Source organism: Trachurus trachurus (genome assembly GCF_905171665.1).
Source record: "Trachurus trachurus genome assembly, chromosome: 3".
NCBI classification, from domain to species: Eukaryota; Metazoa; Chordata; class Actinopteri; order Carangiformes; family Carangidae; genus Trachurus; species Trachurus trachurus.
This window is the reverse complement of record NC_139893.1, coordinates 12114888-12141613: the sequence shown is the minus strand read 5'-3', so window position 1 is coordinate 12141613 and position 26726 is coordinate 12114888. Positions and strand designations below refer to the sequence as shown.

Below are 26726 nucleotides of genomic sequence, written 5' to 3'. Positions count from 1 at the left end.
GATTTAAATTGTGACTGGCATGACTTGAAAGCTGTATTTTCACTGATGCAAACAGGATTAAAGAGGCTGATTCCAATTCATTTTCCAGTGTAAAATCACAGTTTTCCAGACCGTATGAGGAGGTTTTTAGTGGAAAAAAGAGGTTGGGACATTTGAGTCTTTAAATATGGCCAGCAGGGTGTAAAAAAGAATTAATCTCCCCAACAACAAACATCACATGGGGTTCATGATGAATGTACAAAATGAGAAGTGATACAATATAATTATCTGGAGTTGGTAAATTTGCATATTTCCCCAGAATTTCAGCGCATACAGGGCCGACTACGTTACAGCAGAGTGGCCTGACACTGAGTAGGACGTTGGTCTCTTGTGCTAACACTCATTAGCTATACTGTTATCTTTACAACTAACAGTAAGTCTATAAAACTCTCAACGGGCTGGCCCCTCCCCCGTTGGAGGAATTTTTTTAGATGGAGTGACCACACACTCAGCACCAGATCTGCCTCCAGAGGGGACTGTGACTGTGAGGTGCAGTTCAGATGTAGCCACATGGGCCAAAACTCTCTAACTGTTAAGGGCAGTACATGTTGGAATAGTCTCCCAACCCCGATGAGAGACAGTCCCACTTTTAATGCATTCAAAAAACATCTTTCTTACTGTATCCTATTCTTTATTGTAATTTATTGTGTAACTGCTGCAAATATTCAGTATTCTCTTATATTTATGCAGATAACAATGCCATGCAGCGCTGCATGGCATTGTCATCTGTTTTCTTATTTCTTACTGCTATAACTGCTGCTAGTCTCTTATATTTATGCAGGTTGTTATCCATTTTCTTATTGTTGTAACTGCTGCTATTATTCTGTTTTCTCTTATACAGAATTTACGCAGGTAGCTTCCTTAACTGTTTTTTATGGTATGTCTGTCCGTCTTTAAATGTGAGGACTATGGATGGGAATTAGCTTTGAGCTAAATCCAGCATATTTACATGACGTCATGTGTGCGTCACCAAGTGTTCATTAATGTGCATTGTCCTTGTCAAATAATAAACAATGAATGAAAAATGAAACAACTAGTTGACATCCACCGGTCACAAAATAGTTACAATATCAAAATACACCACAATAAAACTCAGACACTAAATGTGTGAGACTGACGGAGAAGGTAGACAAGTTTTTGAACTTACGTGGCAGAATACTCAAACAGCCCATAGTACGGGTTGAACATCTCCTTGGACATGAGGAAGAACCACTCTCTGGCCAGGCCACCGTAGTCCAGCCCTTTTTCTCCCTCAAACTCCACCCACAGTCGTGCTTTGAGCAAGTCTGGCCTCTTCACTGAGAGGATGCGTCGGTACGAGTCCTCCAGCACAGTGTTTCGCCTCGTCTTCATTTCAAAGCGGTTTGGGATGTCAGCCTAGGTTCAAATATATTAAGATCATTAGGAATCAATTTCATATTTGAAAGTGAGACAGAGAAACTGATATTGGAGGTAAAAGCAAGCGACGATTTTCTTTCCAAATATAATAGGCAGAGTCACCAGTCATGTAAACAACAGCTGCCCTATGAAGACACTCACTGGTTTCTTCAGCTTCTTCCGGAAGTAGTCATACTTCTGTTTATAATCTCTGGAATAAGGCACAGCCTATAATAAACAAAAAAGGCATGTTCAGTAACAAGAACATCAATCTTGATTTAACAGCCTACACGGCGGTCAATGATGGGAATAATGGTCAGAAATGACAGATCAATATTTACAGGAAATCTGTAATCTATAAAGAAATGCTAATGACATGTTGCTGAAGGATGATCTGTTATGTAACATTGATACTCACTGGTCCAGTTATAGCTGAGTTCTGTAATCTGGGATCATCCCATTGTGTGGTCCTGGTGTCTAAGAAATAAAATCATCAGAGGCCATTAATATATAAATAAATAACAGAGAAGACATTCATTATCAAATGAGTCATAAATGTCTTTTTTTAGTATTCAACGTTTGACGCACTGTGATCTATGTAGAATATCCTCCCATCAGTGTGGACTCTCTCCTCCCAACCAGGCTGCGAAATGAAGACAAAAAGGTGCATTTAGACTATTACATACAATAGACTGCCCTGTCAGGTCTGGTAATACGTATATAACAACACTGAGCACACTGAGGAACATTGTTCAACGTTTTTGCCTGAGATCTAAAATGATCAATGTTTTCCAATTGATTGGTAGATGATTTCCTGTAATTGATTAACTTACTGGCATAGCACCGAGATCAGAAGGGTCAAGTGAGGGTCTCCTCCTCATCTGTACAGGAATCTTAAGCCTGGGATCTTCCTGTTCGAAAGGAAAACAAGACAGGCATTGTTTCAGTCCAACAGGAAATGCTCACACAAGAAAGTCAGAGATAGTGAAAGAGACTCTGTTATTCACATATTTTACATAACTCAAGTTCAGATAAGTTAAATGGGATGCTTTCTTGTTGTGGAAATAAGAAACTACTGGCTTTGCATCTGTTGCTGGATGTTTTTCTACTGACATTCTTTAAAAATCGGCCACGAGGGGACATTAGAGGAGCTGCTCCCCCGAGAGAGCCGTCATCACTTGGATATTAAAAAGAGAGAGAAGCCCTCTAATGTGCGCTGCTCTCTCACCCAGGTAGTCGTCTTTGTAATGTGGTCGATGAAGAAGGGTCTTCCATTGGGAGCGCTGCGAACTTCCCATCCGGTTGGCAAGCCTGACGTGCCCTCAGGACTTGGGGTGTGCTGAGGAGACACCTCAGGGGACACAATTTGGGGCGGTGTGGGGCTTTGGGATGAACCTGCACCACTCCGCGCTGCTGGTAACTCCGAGGTTTTCTGTGCAAAAGAAAAAAGTATATCTTTAGATTTTAGTTAAAAAGGTATAAAAAATGACATGCAAGGTGTCTGTATGACAGTATAAATAAAAAAGCCCGCTGTGGGGTGTAATTTAGCTCAGTGGGTAGAGGCTATAGTCCTTGCCACAGCAGTGGCCCTTTGCTGCATGTCATTCCCCCACTCTCTGTTTCCCCATTTCCTGTCTCTCTACAGCTGTCCTATCAATTAAAGGCACAAAAATACTTAAAAAAAAAAGCCTGCTGTGTACCTGAATGAGGGGTCGTGTCCATGTCGTAATTCGACTGTGGTGGTTGACAAAGTAGCGTCTTCCTTTACTGTCCCTCTTCTCCTCCCAGCCTGGAGGGAGCCCAGCTGCGGCTGGAAACGGCTATTGAATGACATGAAAACGAAACCAGTGATCAAAACTGAAAACCTCAAGCTCAATGGCATAATGAAAACTATTTCTTAACTTCCACACAACAGGAAGTGACAGAAGCCTTGACCATTGAAGAAAATACCTGTGAGACTTGAACACTTTTGTCTGTACACTGACACAGCAACATGCTGATGAAAACACAGAATGGGGGGAGGGGTCATTTCAACAGAGACTGAAACACTCACCACAGGATTAACAGGATGTTCCTCTCTGGCTGAAGTCTGGGCACTTCCTCTGAGACTGGAATGGCTTGAATTACTAGCGTGATCCTGCAGCACAGGGCAACATTTTGAAAGACAACAGTCGTCACTTGGCCAATTAATGCAAAGATACTTTCCACTCCCTGTGAAAGCTCATGGTTCATATTAATCTCATTAAAAAAGTCTCTCCCCCTCTAATTTTTGGTAACCAGAACCTTATGCTGTGCACAACAATGACTCACCGTCTGGGAGGTGCGCTGCTCGCCAGCTGTGGCTGCAGAAACTTGCATGTTTCTCAGGTCACCACAGAAGGAGTGATACTCCACAGGCGTTTGGGCTGAAGGTGACATTGGCTGTTGGTTGTTGCTGTGGTACAACGTGGACTCATCCTCTGTAATCACCTCCCAGCTCTACAAGGTTGGAGAGAGAGAGAGGACACACCGGTGAGGTGATTCAAGGTCATGACGCAATGACGAATTAACCAGTTTATGTGTGCAGTGTCGGAGTGCAGCTCTGTTTTGTGGCAAACCTACATGTTGGTTTGTTTAGTGTTGTTGACAGTGGTTTTCCTCAAGTGCTTGTGCTAAAACTCCCACAGAGGCCTGGTCTAAGAGGTTCAAATCTTAACCCTGGAGTTATTATTATGACAGTGGCTCACTTCTTACCAAGGTAAATCACCATGGTAACTCAAGCTGCACATATACTGTAACCCACTGCTGAGGAGGGATGCATTCAAGATAATAATAATACACTTTATTTGTAAAGCACATTTCACACAATATATTGTAGCTCAAAGTGCTTCACAATAAAAGAAGGAACATTAAAAGAAAATAAGAACATTTAAAAAGAAACATGACAAGAAAAGAAAAGAGATAAAGCAACAATAAAGTACAGAGCATTAATGATGTGTCAAAGCCATTTCGTTGAGCTTTTGTATATCATCATCCTACAACAGAGACTGATTGAAGCACAGAGGTCCAGCACTTGTTGCAAAAGAATTGAAAGAAATGTTTAAAAAAGAAAAAATAAGTGCTTACAAAAAAGGAGAAAGAGAAAAAGAAGGGAAAAAAGATAGATAGACGAGCTGTGTCCATTGCTATTTTGTTGTTTGTTGTTTTCTTGTTGTTACTATTGTTTCATCATCTTTCATTTTTTGAAATAGTGTATGATATTGGGGTTGATACTAAGCCAATGCAATTATAACTATAGAAAGGGGCAGGTACTGTAAGTTTTTCTTCATCCTGCTCCTTTTCATTTATGGTGATTATGTGTACATCATGTAAATACTGAATGTGCAATCATGTAAACCATGAATGGAATAAATTGAAACAAAATGAAAGTTAGGTTTTTTCATTTCCTCCAACTGAAACGGTTGAACGGATTCACACCACAAGAATTCATTGAAGCAGTTAGTTTGTATTTTGCTTAAATGCTCCATGCACTTTGCTAAAGACCAGGCTGTAGTCCCTGTTTACGGCAGGTCATATGCTGCAAACACTGCTCCTTTTTATGTGAACGCACTCAGGAAAGTTGAGTTGAGCTGATAATCATCATCATGTGCGTGACTGCAGTTGTTAGGACGCTGAGCTCTGCAGTACAGGCCTCTGGACTACGCTGCTATGACCCCCACTGCCACTGCAGAGATAACAAAACAAACCTCCCCCATTCCTCACACAATAAGCATTTTTTTTATTGTGTTGTGGACAGGATATGTGAATATTCTTCTATTCTTTGAGCCCAAATTTCACTCTCCTCTCCATGTAGCTTTGTTTTCTGCCTCTACCAACTCCCGAGGGAAAATATTTGGCACTTAAACCATTAAATTCCCCTCTATGTTCACCAGATGTGTGTCTTTGTGGTTTGGTGCTGCACAGGTAGTGTACAGTGGGGTTTTTACTTTTTAATTCTGGAGTCTAAAGTTGCTGCCTTTATTTATACTGACTTTATACTTATACACTTTACCTGACTAACAGTTAACAGCGTTATCCTAGATCTTATATCTTATACAGTGCCTTGTCTGTGCACATGCTATTTATACTGATGTGTGTTTCTATGTCATTTTGCGTTTCTATGCTTATGTTTTAATGCTTTTTTTCTGTGATCCTATGAGCTGCAACCCAAAATGCCGTTTGGGACATTAAATAAAACTGAGCTGAAGAACTATGCAAGTTTGGTCGCTTTTCCGCTGTGTTGCTAACCCTCCTCCCAGGCCATGTGCATTTGTTTACAATGAAGCCGGCGAAAAATCAATACATGGAGCGGTGGATAACGTTATATAACATACACGATGTTACAACCTGTATGTTTGTGTAGTCTTAACTTTCATAAACAAAAGATTGCAGGTAACGGAGTGCGTTTGTGTCCCGAAGCCGCAGAGACAAGAGCTGGGACACCGGGGCGGCGGCCAGGTGAGACACCAGAGAGACAGCCTCCATTCACAAGTCACAAGTCATGTAGTTGACCATCACAATTACTCCAGATGTTTTTAATTAAGGTAAAAAGGTAGCATAGCCACGGGAAATATCCTGCATAGTTTCTCTTTAAGTTACCGTCATAAAATTACGATAATGAGCTTAATGACACCAAACAGGTAGATCTCAACAATAATGGAAATTTATAAAAAGAAAAAGTTGTGTTTACCTCAGGAGACTCCTGTGTGGTGTCCTGTGCGGTGTTTTCATCAGGGTCTGAAATCTGCCTGCGCGTAATAAATGCATGCTCCACGTCCGTGTTATTTCTCTGTCTTCTTTGCATCTCCAAATCACTGTCCCTGTTCAGGACACACACATCAGTACTGTACCACCAATGACAGTGGTGTATCTTTGCTTGGACCATGGGAGAAGTCTTACTGTATTGTGGGTCGTTGCCACTGTGTGGTTCTGCTCTCGTGATTGACAAAGTAGATCCTTCCCAGGTTGTCTTGACGCTCTTCCCAGCCAGGGGGCAGAGGGGGCAGCAACTGGCTTTGCCTGGGCCCAGACATGTCCTGAGTCTCCAGAAGCTCCCAACCAGGCTGCACAACATGTTTTGAAAAATTTAAATTCGGCGTGGCATCAATTGGACAGAGATAATATCCTAAAACCAGCTGCTTAATTACACGCTTTCAAAACGCCTTGGCAGCCAGGGGAAAGTTCACTGGCTCAGATGAGGACTAGAGCTTTCAGTTGGCTGAAACTCATTCTAAAGAAAATTACACGGTGGTTTAAATATGAAATGGATTCATCGACTTACCAATGCAATTCAATCTCAAACAGCTCATATTACTAGTGACCATTGATTGCTGAATACAATAACAATGCCAAGATTCTGTATGTGTTTTCAATATGATCCTTGTCATGTTGCAGCTAATAAACATGCATCAGTGTATTTTTTTTTATATATCTGAGTAAAAATGTGCAGAATTGTATTAATGAATTTATATTGTTCACAGTTACAGTTCGATCACACTTGCTGTGACTCAAATACACGTGCAAGTAAAGAAAACAAAATCTTGCAAAAAATACCCCATAGCTATTTTGGAGGTTGCCTTTCTTTTTACGGTCACCTTCAATTTTATTCTGGGTAAATATACAACAATAAAATGTCAGAATCTGGTTTATATTGTAAACTCATAAAGGACCGTGAACAGAAATCTATGATGCTTTGGTTCAGTTACAGGAGGGTGATGAGTGATATTTGTTTGTGTGTGATATTAGCCAAACTTACGTCGGCATCTTCAGTCTGATCTGCTGTTTCCTCCTCTGAGCCTGAGTTTTTTGGCAGGTAGGTCATTTTGAGACGTAAATGACCTTTGACTCTGGACTTGTGGCTGCATGAGAAACAGAATACGTTTTTGAACGAGCAAGAAATAAATACTGTCAGCAATGATTGAGAATAAAATATGAACTTTGGCCTATCATTGTTCCTTCAAATAAATATATATGTAAAAATGGAATGTAAAACAGGAAAAAAACAAACAATTAAATAACAATGAAATCATGCCAACCTTCGTGGGTGAAGCAGAAAATCCTTGAATGTGTATGGCCTTTCTGTATTAGGATTTTCTGTCTGAGAAACAAACAAGAAACAAAAAAAACTTTAATTCTAACACTTTCAGAGCTGCAAAATAAACCTACTGCTTGGCAAAGTATCATAACAAAGTATATTTAAAGATACTATTACATTTAACAACAATGACAGTGTACCATGTGGGCTAATGTGGGTGTTGTATTTATAATAAAACAAAAGCAAGGCTGTAACATAAACATGACCGACTGTGTTTCCAAAACTATAGACAACGATGTGGAACAGACACTCGACTAAGGGTATTCGTGTTTATATTTAAATGGCAGTGTGGGTGAATTTGAGGTCGAGAGCATGTACAGTAAAAAAAAAAAAAAAAAAAAAAAGGTACAGCAAAAACAAAATGCACTCAACTTACAATGAGACAATGACATGCAAAGAACAAAAGAACAAGGATTTCCTGCAACCTAGGACTCACCGGTATCTGATTCAAGGGGACGTCCACCTGTCCCAGAAAGTCATCACGTGTCTGACAGAGAGAGTGAAAAAAAACAGTCACTGTTATCTGCTCTTCATGACACCATCTTTAGAAAAGATTTTAGTGATATTTAATTTCCTATTTCTGTTGTGTCAGGACATCTATCTATGATTCACTATTTCTTGTGAAATGTGCTCCCTTCTTTCCAGTAAACTTTCCTCATCATTAGACAGCAGAACAGACCGAAGCTCTCTCTTATCCTCTGCACTAACACTGCACCATTCTCCTACTTGAAACAATGTCAGGCAGTTGACTCTTGTCTATTTCCATATATATTTAGTATGTAGCCCGGACTACCAGCCCAGAAGTGAATGGCTGCTCTGTGTTAGTGCTAGAGAGGCTGTGACCAAAATAATGAAGCATTTGTCAGATAAATTGTCTTTGCTTTGAACGCGTCGCACATTCACTGCGTGCCTTTACGGCAGCCGTTACAGCCTTGAAGGCAGAGAGGGCTAACACTCTGCAGTGTGAGAGCCAACTCTGCGACCAAATTAACACCCCAGCAGATCAGACTGTGTAACGGTGGTATAGAGCGTTTACATAGGCAAATATAGACGGAAGACTCCTTTGTCCTGGCTTTGTACTTCTAACAGTGTGACTACGAACAGTGATACAATCTAGGTCAAACGCTACATGTTCATCAGGAGTGACCAGTCAGAATAACATTTACATTCATGAAACCCATTCAAGTATCTGCGACAAATTCTAACTACAACAGCAGGTCCCATTTCTTAGAGTGAGTTTAATGAGCAGAGGTCACTGGTGGTCCAGGGATGATTTCTTTTTTTTTAAATCTATGCTACAGATTGCTTGTAATTTGGTTGATTAGGGAATTAAATCTTCTTCCATGGCGGCACTTACTGAAAATCACTCTGGTGAAATGGAGATCATAGTGTACAAAGTAGAAGTGCAAATAACAAAAAATTGAAAATGAGTGAAAAATGTGCAGATTTTTCTTTAAGCAGCACTTCAGTTTCAAATTCCCTTTATAATTTGTCTGTTTTTTTAAATGCAGTTTTAATTATAAATTAAATATTAAATATTTTAATGCATTCATGTAAAACACTAGAAATGTGCTAAAAATGTGTATTTGCCTTCCCTTTCCATTTATGCTCTATGTGTTTGTTATATTGCTATTTTTTTTTTTGCAAGCTGTTGATTTCCATTTCAGTGAGTTACTGTAAACTTTGTACACTTTGCTGTGTTTCCTTGAAAGTGAGGACCTTGAAAATACACATTTTTAAGAATCTGTTTTCAAGCTTCAGTACTACTGCCATTAATGTTGGATATATTTCTTTCCACATCCCACAGGAGTGGTCAGTCAAAGGACGTCAAAGTTTGTTGTATATATTGGTGTTATTTACATATGGCCTCTACAACGACCAGTGAACTGGGGATAGATAAGTGTATATATAGTATAAACAGTATATGTAGTGTTTTCATATAGAACATAGTCACGCATTTCCTTCTGGTTGTGTATGATCACAACAGTTAATGTGAGTAATGAGGAGAAAATGAATATCTCATTTCGACTAAATGCGACACAATAAAAGGACATTGCTGAACTTCAGTGTGTCACATGTTGTCTGCATGACTTATCTCATATCATAACATTGTTGCCCAGGTCCTCTAACTCTAAAACCACAGTGAATTTCTTATAATAACCCAAGAACACGTCACCCACTGATTCTGTAGTTTACAATAACAACAATATAACAATATTAAACCATTTTCTACTGTCGTTCATAACATGTAACACTCTGCTCAGATGATCAAACCCAAACTGCACTATCACAGACTAATTGGGCAACTGACCCCACAGCTTAATAACCTCAACTCATAAACAGAAATTGATATGGAGCTAAAGGCTAATGCTGACAGAAGTCCCTGCTGATTAAAACCCTCACAAGACCATTCATATATCTCTGACAGACAGAAGCTTCCTGGATTGCAGGGTGAGATGAGGCCAAGCTTAACAAAGAGTAAGAGGATACGTAGGACAAATGAAAAGACTGCCCAAGATAAAAAAGATAATCATAGATGAAAAATCATTCAGAGCATCCCCGAAGAGTCATGTGACACTAAAAGCGACTCAGTTTAGCATGTGGCATTAAGCAGCGCTGACCCCATACTGAAAGAGGCCGTGGCAAACGGTCGGCTACAGACACATGTTTTGGTATCTGAAAGAAAGCTAAACGATATCCATCTCAGCTCGGCAACGACAAACTACTTTTGACAGGTGGACTGCAGCTTGTGAAACTTAAACTTCTTAAGAGCTACACGGCTAATGTTAATGGAGCGGTGCCATAAAGCAAGCTAAAGAAAAGTAATATTTTGGCAAACATGCTTAGCAGGGAAATGAAAGCTGGCTCATGAGACTGCCAGAGCTGTGAGGGCCTCTGTTGTTTGTTGTGAAAAAGTTAAGTCAAAAATGTAAACTGGTGTGAGACGAGGTTCTGGTTTTCCAGACCTGGAACCATTTGCTTTCATTGCAGGAGACAGACACTTAACGTTGTGCTGCCTGCAACCTTCATTTGTTATGCTGCAGGAGAATATATAAACATAGCATATTTATTTTAACGCCAAAATGAAGAAAGACTTCATGTTTTTTCCTGACTGCAGGCTATATTCCAGTTTACCAACAGTTTAAAACCTAAAACTTAAGCTTGGTGTTGAGCATGAGGGGGAAAGGACAATTTTTTTGTTTTTTGGCTGCACCAGCCCTATAATCACAAATGACTGACTTTTCATAGTTCCACAAATGCAGTGTCCATGCAGTTCACTTTTCCTGCGCCTTCTGAACAATATTGTATATTAGCTGTGATCTAAGCAGATGACTTGCTATTGCATATATACCCTGGACACTAAAAAATATATAGAAGTGACCACGGCTGCTGATAACAACAACAACAACAACAACAGGACTGGTGAACCAATAGTTTGATCCAAGGAAATAACAAACACACATGAAACAGCAGCAGAGCAGCTTGCAAATTACTTGGAAGACGATGACACTTAGTTGTCTCACGTTTAAGTCAGAGTTTCAAACCTGTTTTAGTATCTGACACCAGAAGCAGTAAACCATGTGAATGAGACCTGCTTCATTGATAACTGGACTGTTTTTTTTAATACTGTATATGTGGGAACAGAGGAAGGGAGAGAAGCTAACGGATAAAGGGCTGACATAAGACAGAATATAAACAGCCTATGACTATGACATGGTCCAGCCATTTACCGGGATTTGACCTTGTCCTGTCTTGTTATAATGGGTGACTGATCTCTTTAAACCATGTTATCACTTTTAAAGGAATTTGAGTTCCGGCTTTAACAAGGAAATGCAGCCGCCCACCCCACCCCCCCACTTCAAACACTGCGGCAGTGGCACAAAACTTCAAAACTTGGATAGTCAACAATGGCAAGTAGGTTATGTTCAATGTTACATCCTGGAATTAATTGTTGGCCCAAAATTTAGCATAATTAAAATTTCCGGAGACCACAACCTCTTAAGTGAATGATCATTCACTTATTAAAGAGCTAAATTAGCCTATACCTTCATTAGGTTTTGTAAGGCTATAAACTTTGGGGTGATTCAAACAGCAAAGAGATTTCTGGTTCACTCTCACCCTACTGGTGTAGGTACTGTGGCCAAAGCTGGTTGTTCATTTACTCGTGACATGATATAAGAGGTTATGAGGGCACTGCAGATAAGAACAGCAGACCTGAAATTTTCATAAAATTTTCCATTACATGATTCTTTTTAAACACCACAGCCAGATGCATCACAAGTGACATAGTCCAGCTAAACAGTTTGTTTTTTCCTTTGATTTTGAAATAGCATTTGAACAAGTCAATAACCCTGAAAGAAACCAGCACCAACACAAACATCTGGCCTGTATACTGTAGGTCTAGGGATAGGGTAAATTTTGTTTTCGTTTCCTCATCGTCTGACAGAATTATCATCTTAAATCAAAAATTCTCTCTGGTAGATATAAAACATTGGATTTAAACGTTGTTTGATTTGTACGCACTGGGTGACTAATTTGCGAACACAAAGCTCATTTAGCCACATAAGTCAATGAAGTCAGCACCAATTACTTTGAAATATTTTCATTTAAAAGATATGAGAAACACTTTTGCATGTGTTTCCTTGTTGTTTAAATGATCATGTACTTGATTAAAGTCACCTTAAGAGTCTGAATCACACTGTTGTTGCTCCGCTGTGAATGGGCACCAATGTTAACGAAGGTGTGTAGTATTTGATGCAGACTTCCAAGAGGGATGTGTGTGACATGACACTGGACTAACTATGCTTGAAGGACTACAGTATGAACATGAAAGTTAAAGTGCAAAAATACAGGTGTAATATACTTGATACTTGTTTCTATTTGTCGCCCGTGAAACTTTTGGATGCGTTTTAAAGCATGACAATACAATCTACATTTACAAAAGCAAATTTAGACATTTAAAAAGTAAGTGAACTGGCTAATTACTGGAGGAGACTTCTCACTTGACAACCTGCTAAATGCAGGGGTGGGGTGGGGGGCTGACACCTGATACTTCACAAACACTGCCTGGCAGCGAGACCCATAAGGAAGGAACACACCACCCCTTTTACTGGGAAAGGCTCAGGCTTCCATCTTGCCTACATTACATTACCAGCACCAACACACACACACACACACACACACTCACAGACACACACACCATGTCCACAGATGGCTGACATGACTGTGCGCTGCTCTAGTATCATGCTGTTAAATTTGAATCCACGGGACTGGGCAGTGCTACAGACCACCAGACTATCTGGAGTCAGGGGGAATATTTCAGAGGCACTTTATTTATATCAGCAAGGGGTACTGCTTTTCCCACCACTAAAATTAGCACGGGTAAATACTTAAGACGATTACTCATAGCGCTAACAGAATAATAAAAATGGAGAACTATTCTAAAGTTGAGGATGAGTTCACACTCATACACAACAGATAAACAAACTTGCAATGTGAAAACTTTTCGTTCTCATTTATGTTTTTCTTGGAAACCAGTATGCAATTGGATTTACTGTAATGTAACTGAAAACCTCTGAATGTTTGTCCACATTGGGCTTGTTAATTGCATGACTTAACTGTAGCGATCTTCTCAGTTACCGAATGTCGCTTTAGCTTGTGGTGAGCCTAATGGCCGACACTGAGTAAACAGAGTTTTAAGGATTTGAATGGCGGCAACAGTGAAGGAGAGCAATGTTACCACAGCTTATTTTTCAATATTAAAAATTATCCAATGCCAGAAAAAGAATCTCTTGATTTTGGTTTATCATCAAAAAATCTAAGTTCTGAAATTTAGCAAATCACCAATTTATGGATTTAACATGTGTAGACCTGAGCAGTCGAACCAAAGCAACATGTAACCTGCTTTAACCAGTTCAACAAGATTTTATATTTCATGTATCTGGAAAAAAACAGTCAAGTCAATGTTTGGTTTTGGGCTTTCTGGCTCATTCACGGTGGCCAAGCAGCATCAACTAATTCCAGTCAAGAAATTTCACACTCACCTTGGTGTTTTGACCTGGACTCTTTGATGTATTATTCACTTTGTGGCTTGAGCTTAAATTAGTAACAGAGCTGGGCAACTTAGCTGGGCAGCAAGGAGACAAATGAATGTGCACATGTGGAGAGCAAGGGCTGCTAAGTTTTGGGTTCGAAACATGACATGAAATTCCAGTGTTGGCGTAGGGCACCTCCAGGGAAAAGCTCCTTTGTATGGCATGGTGACAGTGCTTTTCCTCTGCCCTTTCCTGGCCTTTTCTGTACAAACAGACGTTATGGTTTTTCTCCAATGGTTTCGTCGAGGAGAACAAACAAGCAGAAGTACTACGATACAGTTTTTTGTGAGGTTCATGTACACTCTCAGGTTGTGTGGCTGGGTCAGGAGGGTATTCCATATTGACAGTCGCTGTGGTTGTAGCTCCCTTCCCGGATATTATTGGTCTCTGGTGGGCGAAGTGCAGCAGCACGCTGCTAGAGTGGCGATTAGATCTGTCTAGAGTTGATGACAGTTCCATTACTTTACTCCTGTCCTCCATTTTGCATTTTGGTTCATCCTGTAAAGGAATATTAAATTGCACCATGTGCTTGGTGTCTCCGGCTAAACAGCTTCCTTTTGGGAGATGGTAGCCACATATTGCCGTCGTGGTGGACCCTTTGCAAGTCACTTCCTCGTCATGCGACCCCCTCGCTGGTGGGAGAGCAGGTAGAGCCACTGGACTCACAGGGGAAGCAGGTGGGGTGCTACAGGGGCTCTTTGGAAATATAACCAAGGAAGAGCACCGTCTTAGTGGGACCTTGGACTTGCAGCGGCAGAGTAGACTCCTCTCCTGGGTGGTCCTGTGCTTTTCTGATGCCTCTGGTTCAAAGATGCTGTTGCTGCTACAGTACCCGGCATCACTGGCCATGCTGCTGCTGCATGAGCCTCCATCAGAGCCAGTGCCTGCTCCTCCTTCAGTACCTCCCTGGTCTCCATCCTCTACAGCGCCATTCAGCTCTCCATCAAGTTTACCATAAGGCTGAAGCGAGATTTGCAGAATGCTCTTCTTATTGCATCCACCGGTGTTAACCCTGGGTATGAATACTGAAGAGTACTGCTGTAAATTAGCATAGTCTGGTGACAGAGGAGTCACCTTCAAGTGGACAGAGCTGTGCGCCAGACTCTCTGTGGGGCTACGAGCTGACACACTGACTCCACGCTCCTCACCATGGCTGCTGAGGCTTTCTGACAGAGGGTCCGTGTTGCTTCTCCTTGACGCAAAATGCAAGCGGAGCCGACGTGCCATTCGTTTAACTCTCTAATCCCTGCAGCGCCAGTGAGAGCTGCATGATCAAACTTGCTGGTAGGAAAAAAGGAAAGCAAAGCAACTGCTCCGAGCTCTGCTCTGTGATCACAATCATTAGCGGCTGTACATTGCCAAAATAGCTCTGGTGACAACCTACATTCCTCTCCAGGCTGATCTCAGCTTTTAGTCAGAGGAGGTCAGTGGTTCTGTTTGGAGGCATGACCCAAACATACGACCTTTGAAACTAGAGCATTCCCGTAGGTTAGCCCCTTTAAGGAGCTCAAACACTATATGGTAAACAAAACAACACTGAATCTTAAAAAAGGACAGTGTCCAGTGCTGATCTGTTTTTACAACTTGAGCTTAGCTGCTAGTTAAATGTACCTCTTGAGTCCCAGTCAGATTAATACCTAACAGCTTGTCTTTCCCAGCCGCCTCACTCCTGTTTACCCCAGTGGGGGGGGAAAAAACTACAAAAAAACACGAACAACAACATGGTAGCTCTGTGCGTTGCATCTTAGACTTGAAGCTCTAGCAAACTGTTACATCTGCCTCAGGCCACTCACTCAAGACCCTACTTCCTGCTGCAACTCTGCTTCTAATGTTTCTGCTGCTTGGTGCCCCCACAAATATTTTTACCCACTGCTATTGAATTACAGGAAATCAAAGGGAATGACTTTCAACATAATTCTGATTCAAACTAAAAGCTGGGCTGCAAAATAGCACAACAGGCACATAAGAAATTCTCCATAGCCTGTGAAAATTGTCAACGGCAAGAGTCATTAAACGCAAGAGAAGAACTAAAGCTATAAAATGTTTTTTGGTCTTTACAGTGGACAGATAAGAATGACAAAGAACTGGGATTGCTTTGACAGTGACATGACACCTGTTACATGACACCTCATGTAACAGTCAGTGCTGGTCTGATTTCCTCTCCGTGGCTGTTGACAGTCCTAGTATTTATTAATGGCAGCCTATTGAGCCAGACAGACCTATTTCAGGACATTACTCTGCTACCAAATCAGTATAATGTTTAATAGTAAGAGGCACCGCCAGGATAAAAACATGATTCACCAGAGAAGACACATCACGTCTGCAGTGGACCTCATCGTTTATTTTTTAAACCAACACCACGAGCTGATGGGAAACCTCATGACTGGATATTAATTGCTCATCTTGCCCAAAGCAGGATAATTGATGGTGATGCGAAAGCTATAAGATAAGATGGGTGACGCACACCACACAGTTATGCCAAGTCATTAGGTAAGGTGCCGATAATAAAACGTGCAACGTGCGTTTGCAACCAAACGATGGTCATGCCCAAAGGAAACACAAAAGGAAAGGCTATATATAATGATACGTCAACACGTTTGAATGTCATTAAAAAGTGCGTCAATATTGGTATTGATAAGCAGCTGGTAAGCAGGTATTAAACCAGTACCAGTCATACAAAGCACCACACAGACAACTTTCTATGAATGTAGAATTATGGCAAGAAATATTTTATTTTTCTCCACCAGTTGGTTTTAGTTGACACAGATATATTGACCATATTCACAGTGTCGCCATCTTTCCTTACGTCATCACTCGGGGTGGGTAAACAAACCGTAACTGCTGCGTCCCAGACTGCAAACCGTACAAATGTCGGGAGTCTGATAACCTTTCATTGCTTTCCGGTTGATACAGATTTAAGGAGGGCATGGGTTGTTAACGTCCGAAGGGACATCAGGCCATATACATATAAGTAAAACAACATTTGGGTTAAACTGATTTGAATTAAGTAAGTCGGCATTAGCTGCAACTGCTAACGTTAACGGTAACGTTATGTGAGTCTTCCCACCCCGAATGATGACGTAAGCAAAGATGGCGACGCTGTGAATATGGTCAATAGCAGTTGAAATGACGTTGCTACACCCAGACTCTGTCCGAAATCATCTTTCTATCTACTATAATAGTGCTAAGACTGTGTAACATTGTCCACTATTTAGTAATGGAACAAAAAAGTGGTGCTCATGACATGTGCACTATGTAACAATGCAATGCTGTAGATTTTATGGATATAAAAAGCTACTGTTGACTACAACAACTTTCAGTGATGAAGCAAGATGATTAATGATGATGACGACAAGTAAGCGTTGGAAATCACTGTCCTGTTGGATCTGTTGAGCCAAATATTGACAAGAATCTTTCGTTGACTCCCCGCGTGACCTTTCAGGAGCATTATCTGTATGTCCTATATAGTACAGCTGTTCAGTTTTTCTGTGATCAACGTGCTGCAACTCGGCGAGCCACTACTCATTCTCAATAACTATTAAGGTCAATATTATTAACTACTGAAAACGTTCATTAGCCTATGTCTTCAGAGTTATCAAATGTTCTTGTTCGTTAAAGACAAAGTAAGGTTTTCTTTTTACCTTCACATGTTTTGACCGCTGCCTTTATCATCTGATTAACCACTGTTATTATTTTCATCCTTGTGGATTACTGTATGTGTATGTTTAATAGATTAAGTACTGTGATCTGGGGCGGTGTGTGGCACAGTGGGTAGAGCGGCCGCCCCACGTAGAGGCTACAGTCCTCAACGCAGGCGTCCCCGGTTCGAATCCCGCGTCGGGCAGTCCTTTCCTGCATGTCATTCCCCCTCTCTCTGCCTCCCCGTTTCCTGTCTATCTCTACTGCTTGCTATCAAATAAAGGCAAAAAGCCAAAAAAAAACATAAGTACAAGTACTGTGATCTGCCTCCTATGGAGCCTTAAACTTGAACTTTCACTGGTGTCTTACTTAATTTCTTTCTAGAATAAAACACAGACTATCGAATTGGACCATTACCATTTTTAAAAATATGTAAATCCAATGTCCTTGTTACTGTAACGGTTTGTTCTATTTGTTTTGTCATTGTTTTATGAATTGTACGTACTGTACTAAAAACCTACAAGGTAATCAGGCTCTTCACCTCTCATGTAAAATGTATCCAACTGTATAGCTGTGGCATAAAGTGCACTGAATACAGCCTGAAGATGTGTAGATGCCTGATTCTATTTTTAAACTTTTAAACTTATCAGCCTGATCACAGTCACCTATACCTCATACTCTGCTTGTCTGAGGACTGGTCTGACTACCAGCATAAGTCTGGACCATGTGTTTCCTTTTTTTTCTTTACAGGAAACAGTGGATTTGATTTGCAAAGCACCATTGCTCCTTTTCCCCCTCTAGCATTCAGCTGTCTGTAAAAAAATCTTCCTGAATTCTTTGTGAATCTGTTTGTGCAGACAGTTGGACAACAGTTGTTTACAATTTCTGTCAGTGTTTCCATTACCCCACCCTCTCTATTTGAATTCATGGACGAGACGGTAAACACAGCAGGTTTTGCATATGGTGATGTTACGTTCATAACCTCTATCCATGCTCTGAAATGACATCTTCCAAAGTGCAAGTTTTTGTTTTTGATGTCTACTACTATCTGTGAGTATGTCTCCACATCGTGGTGAGGTAACTTGAAACCAGGAAGAAGCTCTGGGGTATCTGGAGGTCCAAAGAACGTGATCGAAAAGAGAGAAAAAGACTTGCAACAGTGTACCTGTGCCAAATTAAAAGTACTTTATAATATAAAACGGACAACGGTTCAAGCCGGCAGGGTGTATCTGGAGGTGTAGCCTCAAGTCTTCATTCTCCTCCTTCTCTAAACAGTCTAACTTGATCGGCAAGCAGCAGAGGTGTTGAACTACCATTTACAAAGTGACTGATCAGAAGCTGCAATGTTCATCATCACTCTCAAAATAACAGTAAAGTGTTTTGCTAGTAAAAGTCTTTCATAGCATCTACCTATTTACATTTATGTGGTATGACATAATTAAATGTATTCCCCTGAAAATAACATTCACATCAGGTCATTTTTGTGGAGGCCTCTGTTTACAGCTAAATACCTGAACAACAAGAGAACAGCTACATTTCATCATCTCTAGCTGGCAAACAACAAACTCACTCATCACAGCCAACATGTGGTGAGAAGTGGGACAGTCAGTGCAGCTGGCTGTTCACGTAAAATCACAATGAACACAGATGAATGACAACATTAATGACAGCAATGATTACAGGAAATGTGTCCCTGTCTATTCTACACACACACAGTGTCGGCCGATTACACCTATTACACCTTCTGTTTTGTACAGCAGGAGGGTTGTTTTGTTTCATTTGATTTGTGTGATTTACCCCATACACACTGAAATACCAAGCCAGTGTTTTCACAACACTGAGGCCAATTTGGAAAAGGTCCATATAGGGGTGGATAAAAATACCATTTTAGTCTGGACAAAGGGCTGAAAGAGAGAGGACATAATGCACTCTAAATGTGGCACAAGAGAAAGTGTAAGAAAAAGCAAAACCTCAAATCTGCTAAAGAAATATCACACATATCTGCCAGGCCATGCTTCGATATTTCTTTGTTGAAATGCTGATTGATGGTACTGTTACAGGAAACTCACAATGGCACTAGGTGAAAGGTCAAAATGTGGATTAGTAGGATTTATCAGTGTGACCGGTAAACAGCATACGTCATATCTTGTGAGAGGGACGACGGGGTAACCCAGTTTCATTCTGCTCTGCTGCCTGGTGAGAGAAATAGGTTTCCTGTCTGCTGCTCTCTGCATTTCTGTTTGGCAGAATACCAGACACACACACACACACACACACGTTCACAGAAACACGTTCGCAGCACTGACACACCCTCCAAATAACCACCCAAATCCACCTGGAGAATGACGAGGCAGATTTGATTCAGTCACACCCGGGTTTGTTTTACCACGTGACTGTTAACCCTGTGACGTGGTGACAAATTCTAGAAACATTCAAACTAAAAATAACAGAGTGAAGAGGGAGCTACGTTTACTTGGTCTATATGTGCATGCATGTGACTCTGTGGACTATTTTTTTTTTGTGTGCGTGTCCTACTGAGGTACTGCAAAAATCAAATCTACACCAAAACATGTTCATCTGCATCTGTTCAACGTTGCATACGCTCCTTTCTAAACGAACCAGAGGGAAAACAGACTTCACAAGGACACAACACACAAACAGAGAGAGAGAGTGTGGGGCAAAACAATCACATGGTTTTGTTTTTTACTGCACAGTGTTGTAGAAATATGACATATTGTACGAATGAACACAACTGGACATCTGACACATAGCTGTGCTGTCACTTGTCTCTTCTGACAGCCTCCCTTGCTGCTGAGCAGACTTAACCAGTAAGACAGGTTGAAAGATATCCCCAAACAGAACTGCAGGGCACCAGAGAGGGCAACACTGGGGTTGAAACAGCTCAATGCTTGTGTGCACTGCATAACCAATCAAAGGACTCCTTTCTAAACAGATACAGCACGTAACTGTGCAATTAATAAGAGGACACCAGTAGATAGTGGCATCTTTATTCACTGGCGGTTGACTATCGCTTAACTCAATCAACAAGTACACAACCACCCAAACTGCACAACTACACACCCTACAGTATGTATACGTGTCATGACAAACCGATTTACTACATACCACTCTACACATAATAGATCCATTATTATCTACTTGTACCATACAACTCTTGTTATGTTCTTCAACAAGTGTAAGCGGCAGCATTTACAACACCCTTAAGGCTGCCAGATTTGCCCGTATTTACAGTTATGAAAAGCGCACACTGACTGGAGGATACCTTCATCTACAGAAAAGTGACACATTATTTTGTATGCAGGTGCTCTGACTTTGGAGTATCCAAAGTTCCAAACCTTCGTCAGACTATTTGCTGGTTTCAGGATGTTTGTTCACCCAAATCAATGTTACACCACCACTTACCACGGGTCAGTCTAAAGCAAAGGAGCTCTTTAAATAGTCTCTGGGGCCAGTAGACCCGTCAGTAAAGAGCTTGTTTTTAAGAACAATTCAGTTCATAAAACACATACTTCTGTAATTGTAACTGCTATTTACCAAGGTTAACCACCTTTTTTTCCTAACATTTATAGTTTGATATCTCAGCACAACAAGCTACAGCCCCAAGAGTTCAGTATAATTAAATTTATACACAGAGAAGTTGAATACAACTTAATTACTCACCAGGCGGTTCTCATCAAAAACCTCCAAGAGCAGACGATGCTTACTGGGATTAACCTGAAACGTAACATAAACTGTAAAGCAAAAATGCAATGCTGGGTTCAACCAACAATGTGACTCATTATAGTTAAATATGATTACATAAAGTAAATTAATTTAGGTCTTTGTTGTAAAAAAAAACACAATGATCTTCTGGAACATACACTACACTAAAAGGTTAGACATTCACACAGCAACAGAGCGAAATATGTTTGATGTTATTGACTTCAAACTTCACTTACTCTGAAAAAGAATTCCTCGTTCCATTTTGGGTCCAGTGTCTGCAAGTAACACGGGATGACGTATAAAAATTGCATCAGAATAAAATACCTACAAGACCACATATAAAGCAACCATAGCTGAAAGAGCTGATATTCACTTACTCACCTTTTTAATTGTTTTAGTCTGAAGACTAGTGATTTCTCCATTGACGGGGTCGTAGAGGGACAGCCTTGTGTATGGATCACTGCAAGAAATTAGTGGGAAACATTTAGACACATTGAGTGAACATCCATCTGGAAAGATTCAAAGTGTTATGCACTGTTATCTACTTTCTGTGCTCTCTGCATTTTAGTGGTTTATGTGATTGTTCTGCTGCGAGTCACTACTTGATTTCAAAGGGAAGAAAAACACTACACATTATTCTCTGATCAGATCACGGCCTGCACTCAGACTCGAGAAACATTAACATAATGGGTCCAGCTACTCCATGCTCGAAACAAACCTGACTGCAGTTGTTATTTTATAATCGTTTGAGGCATTGTGACGCTATAAAAACCACAGCCATCAATTATATTGTCCATTACCCAGGATCAGTGCCACTTTAAGTCTGCAGCAATAGTTGTCATTTGTCATTTTATCACATCAGAGACAAAACAGGGAGATGTAACATGAATGATTAAGCTTATAGCCGAATGAACATAAGTATACAGTCGGACAGAATCACTATTTCATGAATCTTGATTATATGACATTGTGAGAATATGATTCGGGGTTATGGAGAGGTTTTAATGAAGAGTTTTAAAGAAAACTACAAGTAGCACAAAAACAAGGTTTTAAGAGGTCATAACCAAGACATTAAGGCAGAAATGTCACGAACTGTTTGTTGTTACTAAAACTCCCAACAACATGCTGATTAACCTATTCAGCACTTACTGTAGCCTACTCCCAATTCCTGCTTTTAGAGGAAATGCCTTTGTTGCAAAAAACCACACTGTCTGCGCAACATTTACCAGGAAAACATTTTCGGTTGAGTGTTTTACATTAAGATTCCTGGTAAGGCTGATGGTGCATTTCATTTGTTTCACTTGAGATTGCCTTACCATAAGGATTTTCTCCTCTTTTATAGCAAATTCCTGATCTGAAAATAGTAGAACAAACTAATTCTCGCCCATTAGTTAAACCAATAATACAAAAATACAGTACTTACACAATAAACCAAATGTTTAGATATGCCAGTGAACAACACAGAGCTTAATGGGATTTATCAGGAAATGACAGACTAATGAAACAAACTTATTTGTGGTTCAATGGCAAATGGCTGCTGTTAATAAAAAGAATCACTGTCTTTAAATCAACAAACAGCAACTTCCTGTCACTATTATAGTTTAGAGGATGAGTTTTGAGCAATGTCTGATTGTCGAGCCTTACTACAGATAAGACAAAAAAAATGACAGGGCATGATCACCACATATACAAAGGTAGTTTTTTAAAGAAAACAAGTAACTTACCTGGCTCCAAGAATGTCTTTTTTGGCCAGTCCAATTCCACCGACGACTTTCACTTTTAAGATTCTGGTGTCATCCTAAAAAAGATAAATAAAAAATACTATTAAATTTATGAACAATAAAAACCACACAAGACATGGACACTCAAGAATGAGATAAGCAAATAAACAATGAAACAAGATGTGCTGATATTGAACTAATGCTAAAAATTAGGACCACACTCAATTCTGATGTGATGTTACACAGTGGCAGTGCCTGTCTGGTAATATTGTTCTGTGTTGATTACAGCTCAGATGATTGGTCAATAAATCAATCATAAGATATTTAAAACATACAATATACATACAATACATACAATCAACATACATTTTCACACTAACACAACATCAACCAATGACATATCAGTTTTACCGTTATTCATTTTGTAAGGAAAATGCCAGAAAACAGTAAAACAAAACAGCTGTTTCATTTGTCCAACTATTCAAAGCTCAAAGATATTGAGTTTATTATGATGTGTGACATGTGAAAGAATAAAATCCTCATATGAGAGACGCAACAAACCACAATTATGTGACATTTTTACTTGAAAATTGCCAAAAAAATATCATTTAGTCAAAACAAACTCATCAGCTAATGACCTCATGGTTTTATGGCCCTTATGTAGACGCAACAAGGTGCCTCTGTCCATCCATACACTGTATATTATCAGTCAGTCCAGTCAGTGTCACATGCTCGCTGTTCACACCCCCCCAGTACAATCAGTGTTACTTTACTCTGAGACACTGATGTAATGTCCTGACAGTACTTGTTGGCTCTCATGCACATTTCCTGTCAATAGCCAGCCTCAATTATTATGCCTTTACTGCTTAAGTTAGTGAATCACCACGAGATTTCGCAATAATCGATCTGGCGTGTGCTAAGTTATAGAAACGACACAACAACGACGGGCCCCCAAAGCATAACGTTACTGGCGCCTGGATCCCAGGGTTAGTAGTGACAGTATTAATTATTATTAATGAGATATTTGAGAGTTTGGTTATTGTTGTTGTCGCTGTGTGTAAGAAAGAGGACGGGAAATAAGCTCAGTACCGACTGACTGAGGGAGAGAGGGAGGCGGTAACAGCCTGTCAGAAGCCTGTTGTCGTTGGGTTTCCTGGTTGATAAACTACAGTGCACAGCTGGAGCTCTAGTGTGATTAAAAAAAAAAGTCACGGATAGAAAAGTCACGACTTGTAAATCTCGTCGACTTTTTTTTTTTTTTTTTAATCACAAAAGTAGCCGAGACAAAGCTCCAACTGTGTCGACTTCACAACATTTCCCACATACATGAACCACGGTAACTTGTTAGCCAGTTAGCCTAGTGAGCTAGTTATCTGGCTAACGCCTGGATCACATGAGCAGCAGCCTCGTTAACGGCTGGAGAGAAAAAAAGGGGGAGAAAAACCGTGACAGGAGCGGATTTATTATTATCTTACCTCGTCTGCGGGCAGTCCTCGGATCTGTGGAGAAAGTGCAGCCATCATAATATCCTCCTCGCCCGCCTTTTCTTCTTCCTCCCAGAGAGAAAGAGACAGCGAGCGGACAACGAGGAGAAGGAGAAGAAGGAAGAAGACGTTGACTACGGTCGTCCGGCCAACGACGGTCGCCTCGCGTGCGGTTACTACGCCTCTATTATTCCTCCTCGTGCGTATGTGTATGTGTGTGGGTAAGGTTACGCTGGTAGGAGCCGTGAACCTGACCCTTCACTTAACTGTGACACCGTCTTCCCTCACTGTATCCCTGCTCTATCCATCCTCTTCCTCCTCCTCCTTCCTCCTACTTCTCCTCCTCCTCTTGTTTCCTCCCCCTCCTCCTCTCTCCCTGTTTGTTACCTTCGCCCTGACAATACAGCTTTGGAAAAGTACTGGAAAAGTAATGTGAAAGTTAAGTAGTTAATTATTTTATATTACATTCAACAGATGCCAAAACAATTGTGCAATAAGATTTGTTTACTTTTTATTGTTGTTAACTTTTTGTTTAACTACTTAAATGCTGTTGGCAGTGGTGTTGTAGTGGGCATAGCTACTGCTTTTTAGGTGAGTAACTGGCTGTATCACATCACTACTATAGTTATAGTTTACTGAAATATTAATGCATTTTCATTGAGTATACTGAGTAACCTATACCTATCACATACACCTCTGGCCTGGAGCGCCGAAAAGGGGGGGTTAAAGAGACGGATTCTAGGGGCCCAGAGAGGCCCCTAATGATGATGAAATGATAATACAGTAAAAATGACACCAAGTTATTAACTAACATATAATCACAAATGTTTTATTTTCAATGTCCTGGTAACAATAACTTTATTGTTTTGGAAACATCAACGCCTGCAATAATAATACATTTTACTACAGTCTCAAAACATTACAAAGGTGAATCTGTTTTGGGAAATGAAAAATGAATTCCATTGTATTCCATTGAGTGCTCAGTTCTTCCCCTACTGTACATGTCAACTGTCATGTTGTTCCTCTTTCACAAATATGGTAATGATAGTCAAAAATACCATCAAAATGCATAATTGTATATAAAATAGCATCAAAAAATTTCGCTGCTGTGTTGGGGGCCCTGTAAAGATTCTTTTCATGGGGCCCAAAATCCCTAGCGGCGCCCCTGCCTCTGGCTGTTAGGTAGTTTAGTCCTGTGGTTCCCAAACAAGTTGAGTCGCAGGGCAAGTCTGGGATTATCAAAACCTAACTTTTGCTAATGAATTACCCATTATGCTTTGATTTCTCTAATATCTGTGCAATATTGGATGTTTTTTTCTTTTTCAGTGGGAACTTTGGAGAGGCCACAGCTGCATACTGGGAAAAACATCATTACACTCTTACTGGATTTGATACTGATCTGTGTCATATGGAAGGAGTATAACTAAGGTAAAGTCAGTGACCTGATGTCCCTGTTCTATCTCAGTCAGTTTCACTACGACTGTTCATAGTACGTAGATTTACTAACAGCAACAAAAAAGCTGTATTTATAGTGTACAAACAAGGGTCAGACATGTTTGAATTGTATTATTATGTTTGTGTTAAGAACTGTTTTGTTTGAAATACCTTCACAAAAATCTCTACAGTTTTTTTTGCTCTGCTTTACTGTATCAGAATTTAGTTTTGAGATGTGTAATGGTCACATGTTGGTATGAGGATGTGGTCGCACTATCTTCATTTACTCATGGGCGGTAACGTGTACCGGTAAGTTGATGGTCACACCTCTTGATGAATCTCACGCAAGTGTTAACTTTATTTTGACAGATTAAGAAGATTGGAGATCATAAGACATCAGGCCTATATGTTACTGCAATAGTAGACAATAAAAGTTAAACATTAAAAAAACAGCATCTTCCCTCATTCATGGCGCCCCCTATGGATGACAGTGCTGCTTGCATTTATCTATATGTAGTACTGTAACACTCCTACATAAAGATATGCATTTGAATTTATTTTAAAGAACAAAAGTATTATCTGCAAATAGAATATCTTCGGTCAGTTACATTGCTATACATTAAAATATTGTTATTATTGAGGCAAACTGGATTTATTACCTGACTAATTTCAATCAATTTACATATGGGTTAGATTAATCTGCAATATTTTCCAGTATTCTCACCTTGTAAATAATTATACAGATTGTGCTCATCATTCTATATTCTGTATTTAGCTATAAAGCTTTCAGGTGAATATGTGGAGTGAAGGTACTATAAATGTAGAGGATATGTAAGAAGCACAAACAAAGCTAATTAAAGTGCAAAAATGTCACTTTGGTTCAGTTTTTAAATGATTAAATGTGCATAGCAGTTACCAGCCACCACAGTGGGAGTGGTGACATTAACCAGATTTACAGCGATTTTGTGTAAGTGCTGTACAGGATTGATTTTTTTCTCGGATTGTTAATGGCCGCACCATATCTGGTGAGCTGTTATCGTGTGCAGCCACTTTTGGCTCGAACACAGGATGTTTGAAGCAACGTAAACAGCAGTTAGTCAGA

The 26726-nt window shown here is 40.2% G+C and overlaps 1 protein-coding gene across 2 annotated transcripts in view; it reads right to left on the bottom strand.

Annotated features, from left to right (window-relative positions):
- The window catches only part of nedd4a (NEDD4 E3 ubiquitin protein ligase a), a 29127-nt gene extending 4341 nt beyond the window's left edge, over positions 1–24786 (bottom strand). The window contains exons 1-19 of one of the 2 annotated variants that reach the window (XM_084001151.1): positions 24182–24786; positions 22710–22783; positions 21367–21445; positions 21222–21260; positions 20944–20997; positions 7965–8015; positions 7470–7531; positions 7190–7292; positions 6334–6497; positions 6125–6254; positions 3727–3894; positions 3470–3553; positions 3117–3236; positions 2645–2848; positions 2250–2327; positions 2005–2059; positions 1835–1893; positions 1579–1644; positions 1187–1416 (exon numbers count right to left, since the gene is read on the bottom strand). In XM_084001151.1, the coding sequence (XP_083857277.1) occupies positions 1187–1416; positions 1579–1644; positions 1835–1893; positions 2005–2059; positions 2250–2327; positions 2645–2848; positions 3117–3236; positions 3470–3553; positions 3727–3894; positions 6125–6254; positions 6334–6497; positions 7190–7292; positions 7470–7531; positions 7965–8015; positions 20944–20997; positions 21222–21260; positions 21367–21445; positions 22710–22783; positions 24182–24229 (1868 nt within the window). In that variant the 5' untranslated portion in view covers positions 24230–24786. Of the gene's footprint in view, positions 1–1186; positions 1417–1578; positions 1645–1834; positions 1894–2004; positions 2060–2249; positions 2328–2644; positions 2849–3116; positions 3237–3469; positions 3554–3726; positions 3895–6124; positions 6255–6333; positions 6498–7189; positions 7293–7469; positions 7532–7964; positions 8016–13572; positions 15499–20943; positions 20998–21221; positions 21261–21366; positions 21446–22709; positions 22784–24181 lie in introns of those variants that run through there. The other variant, XM_084001150.1, reaches the window with a different exon arrangement.
- Between the last annotated feature and the right edge of the window lie 1940 nt (positions 24787–26726).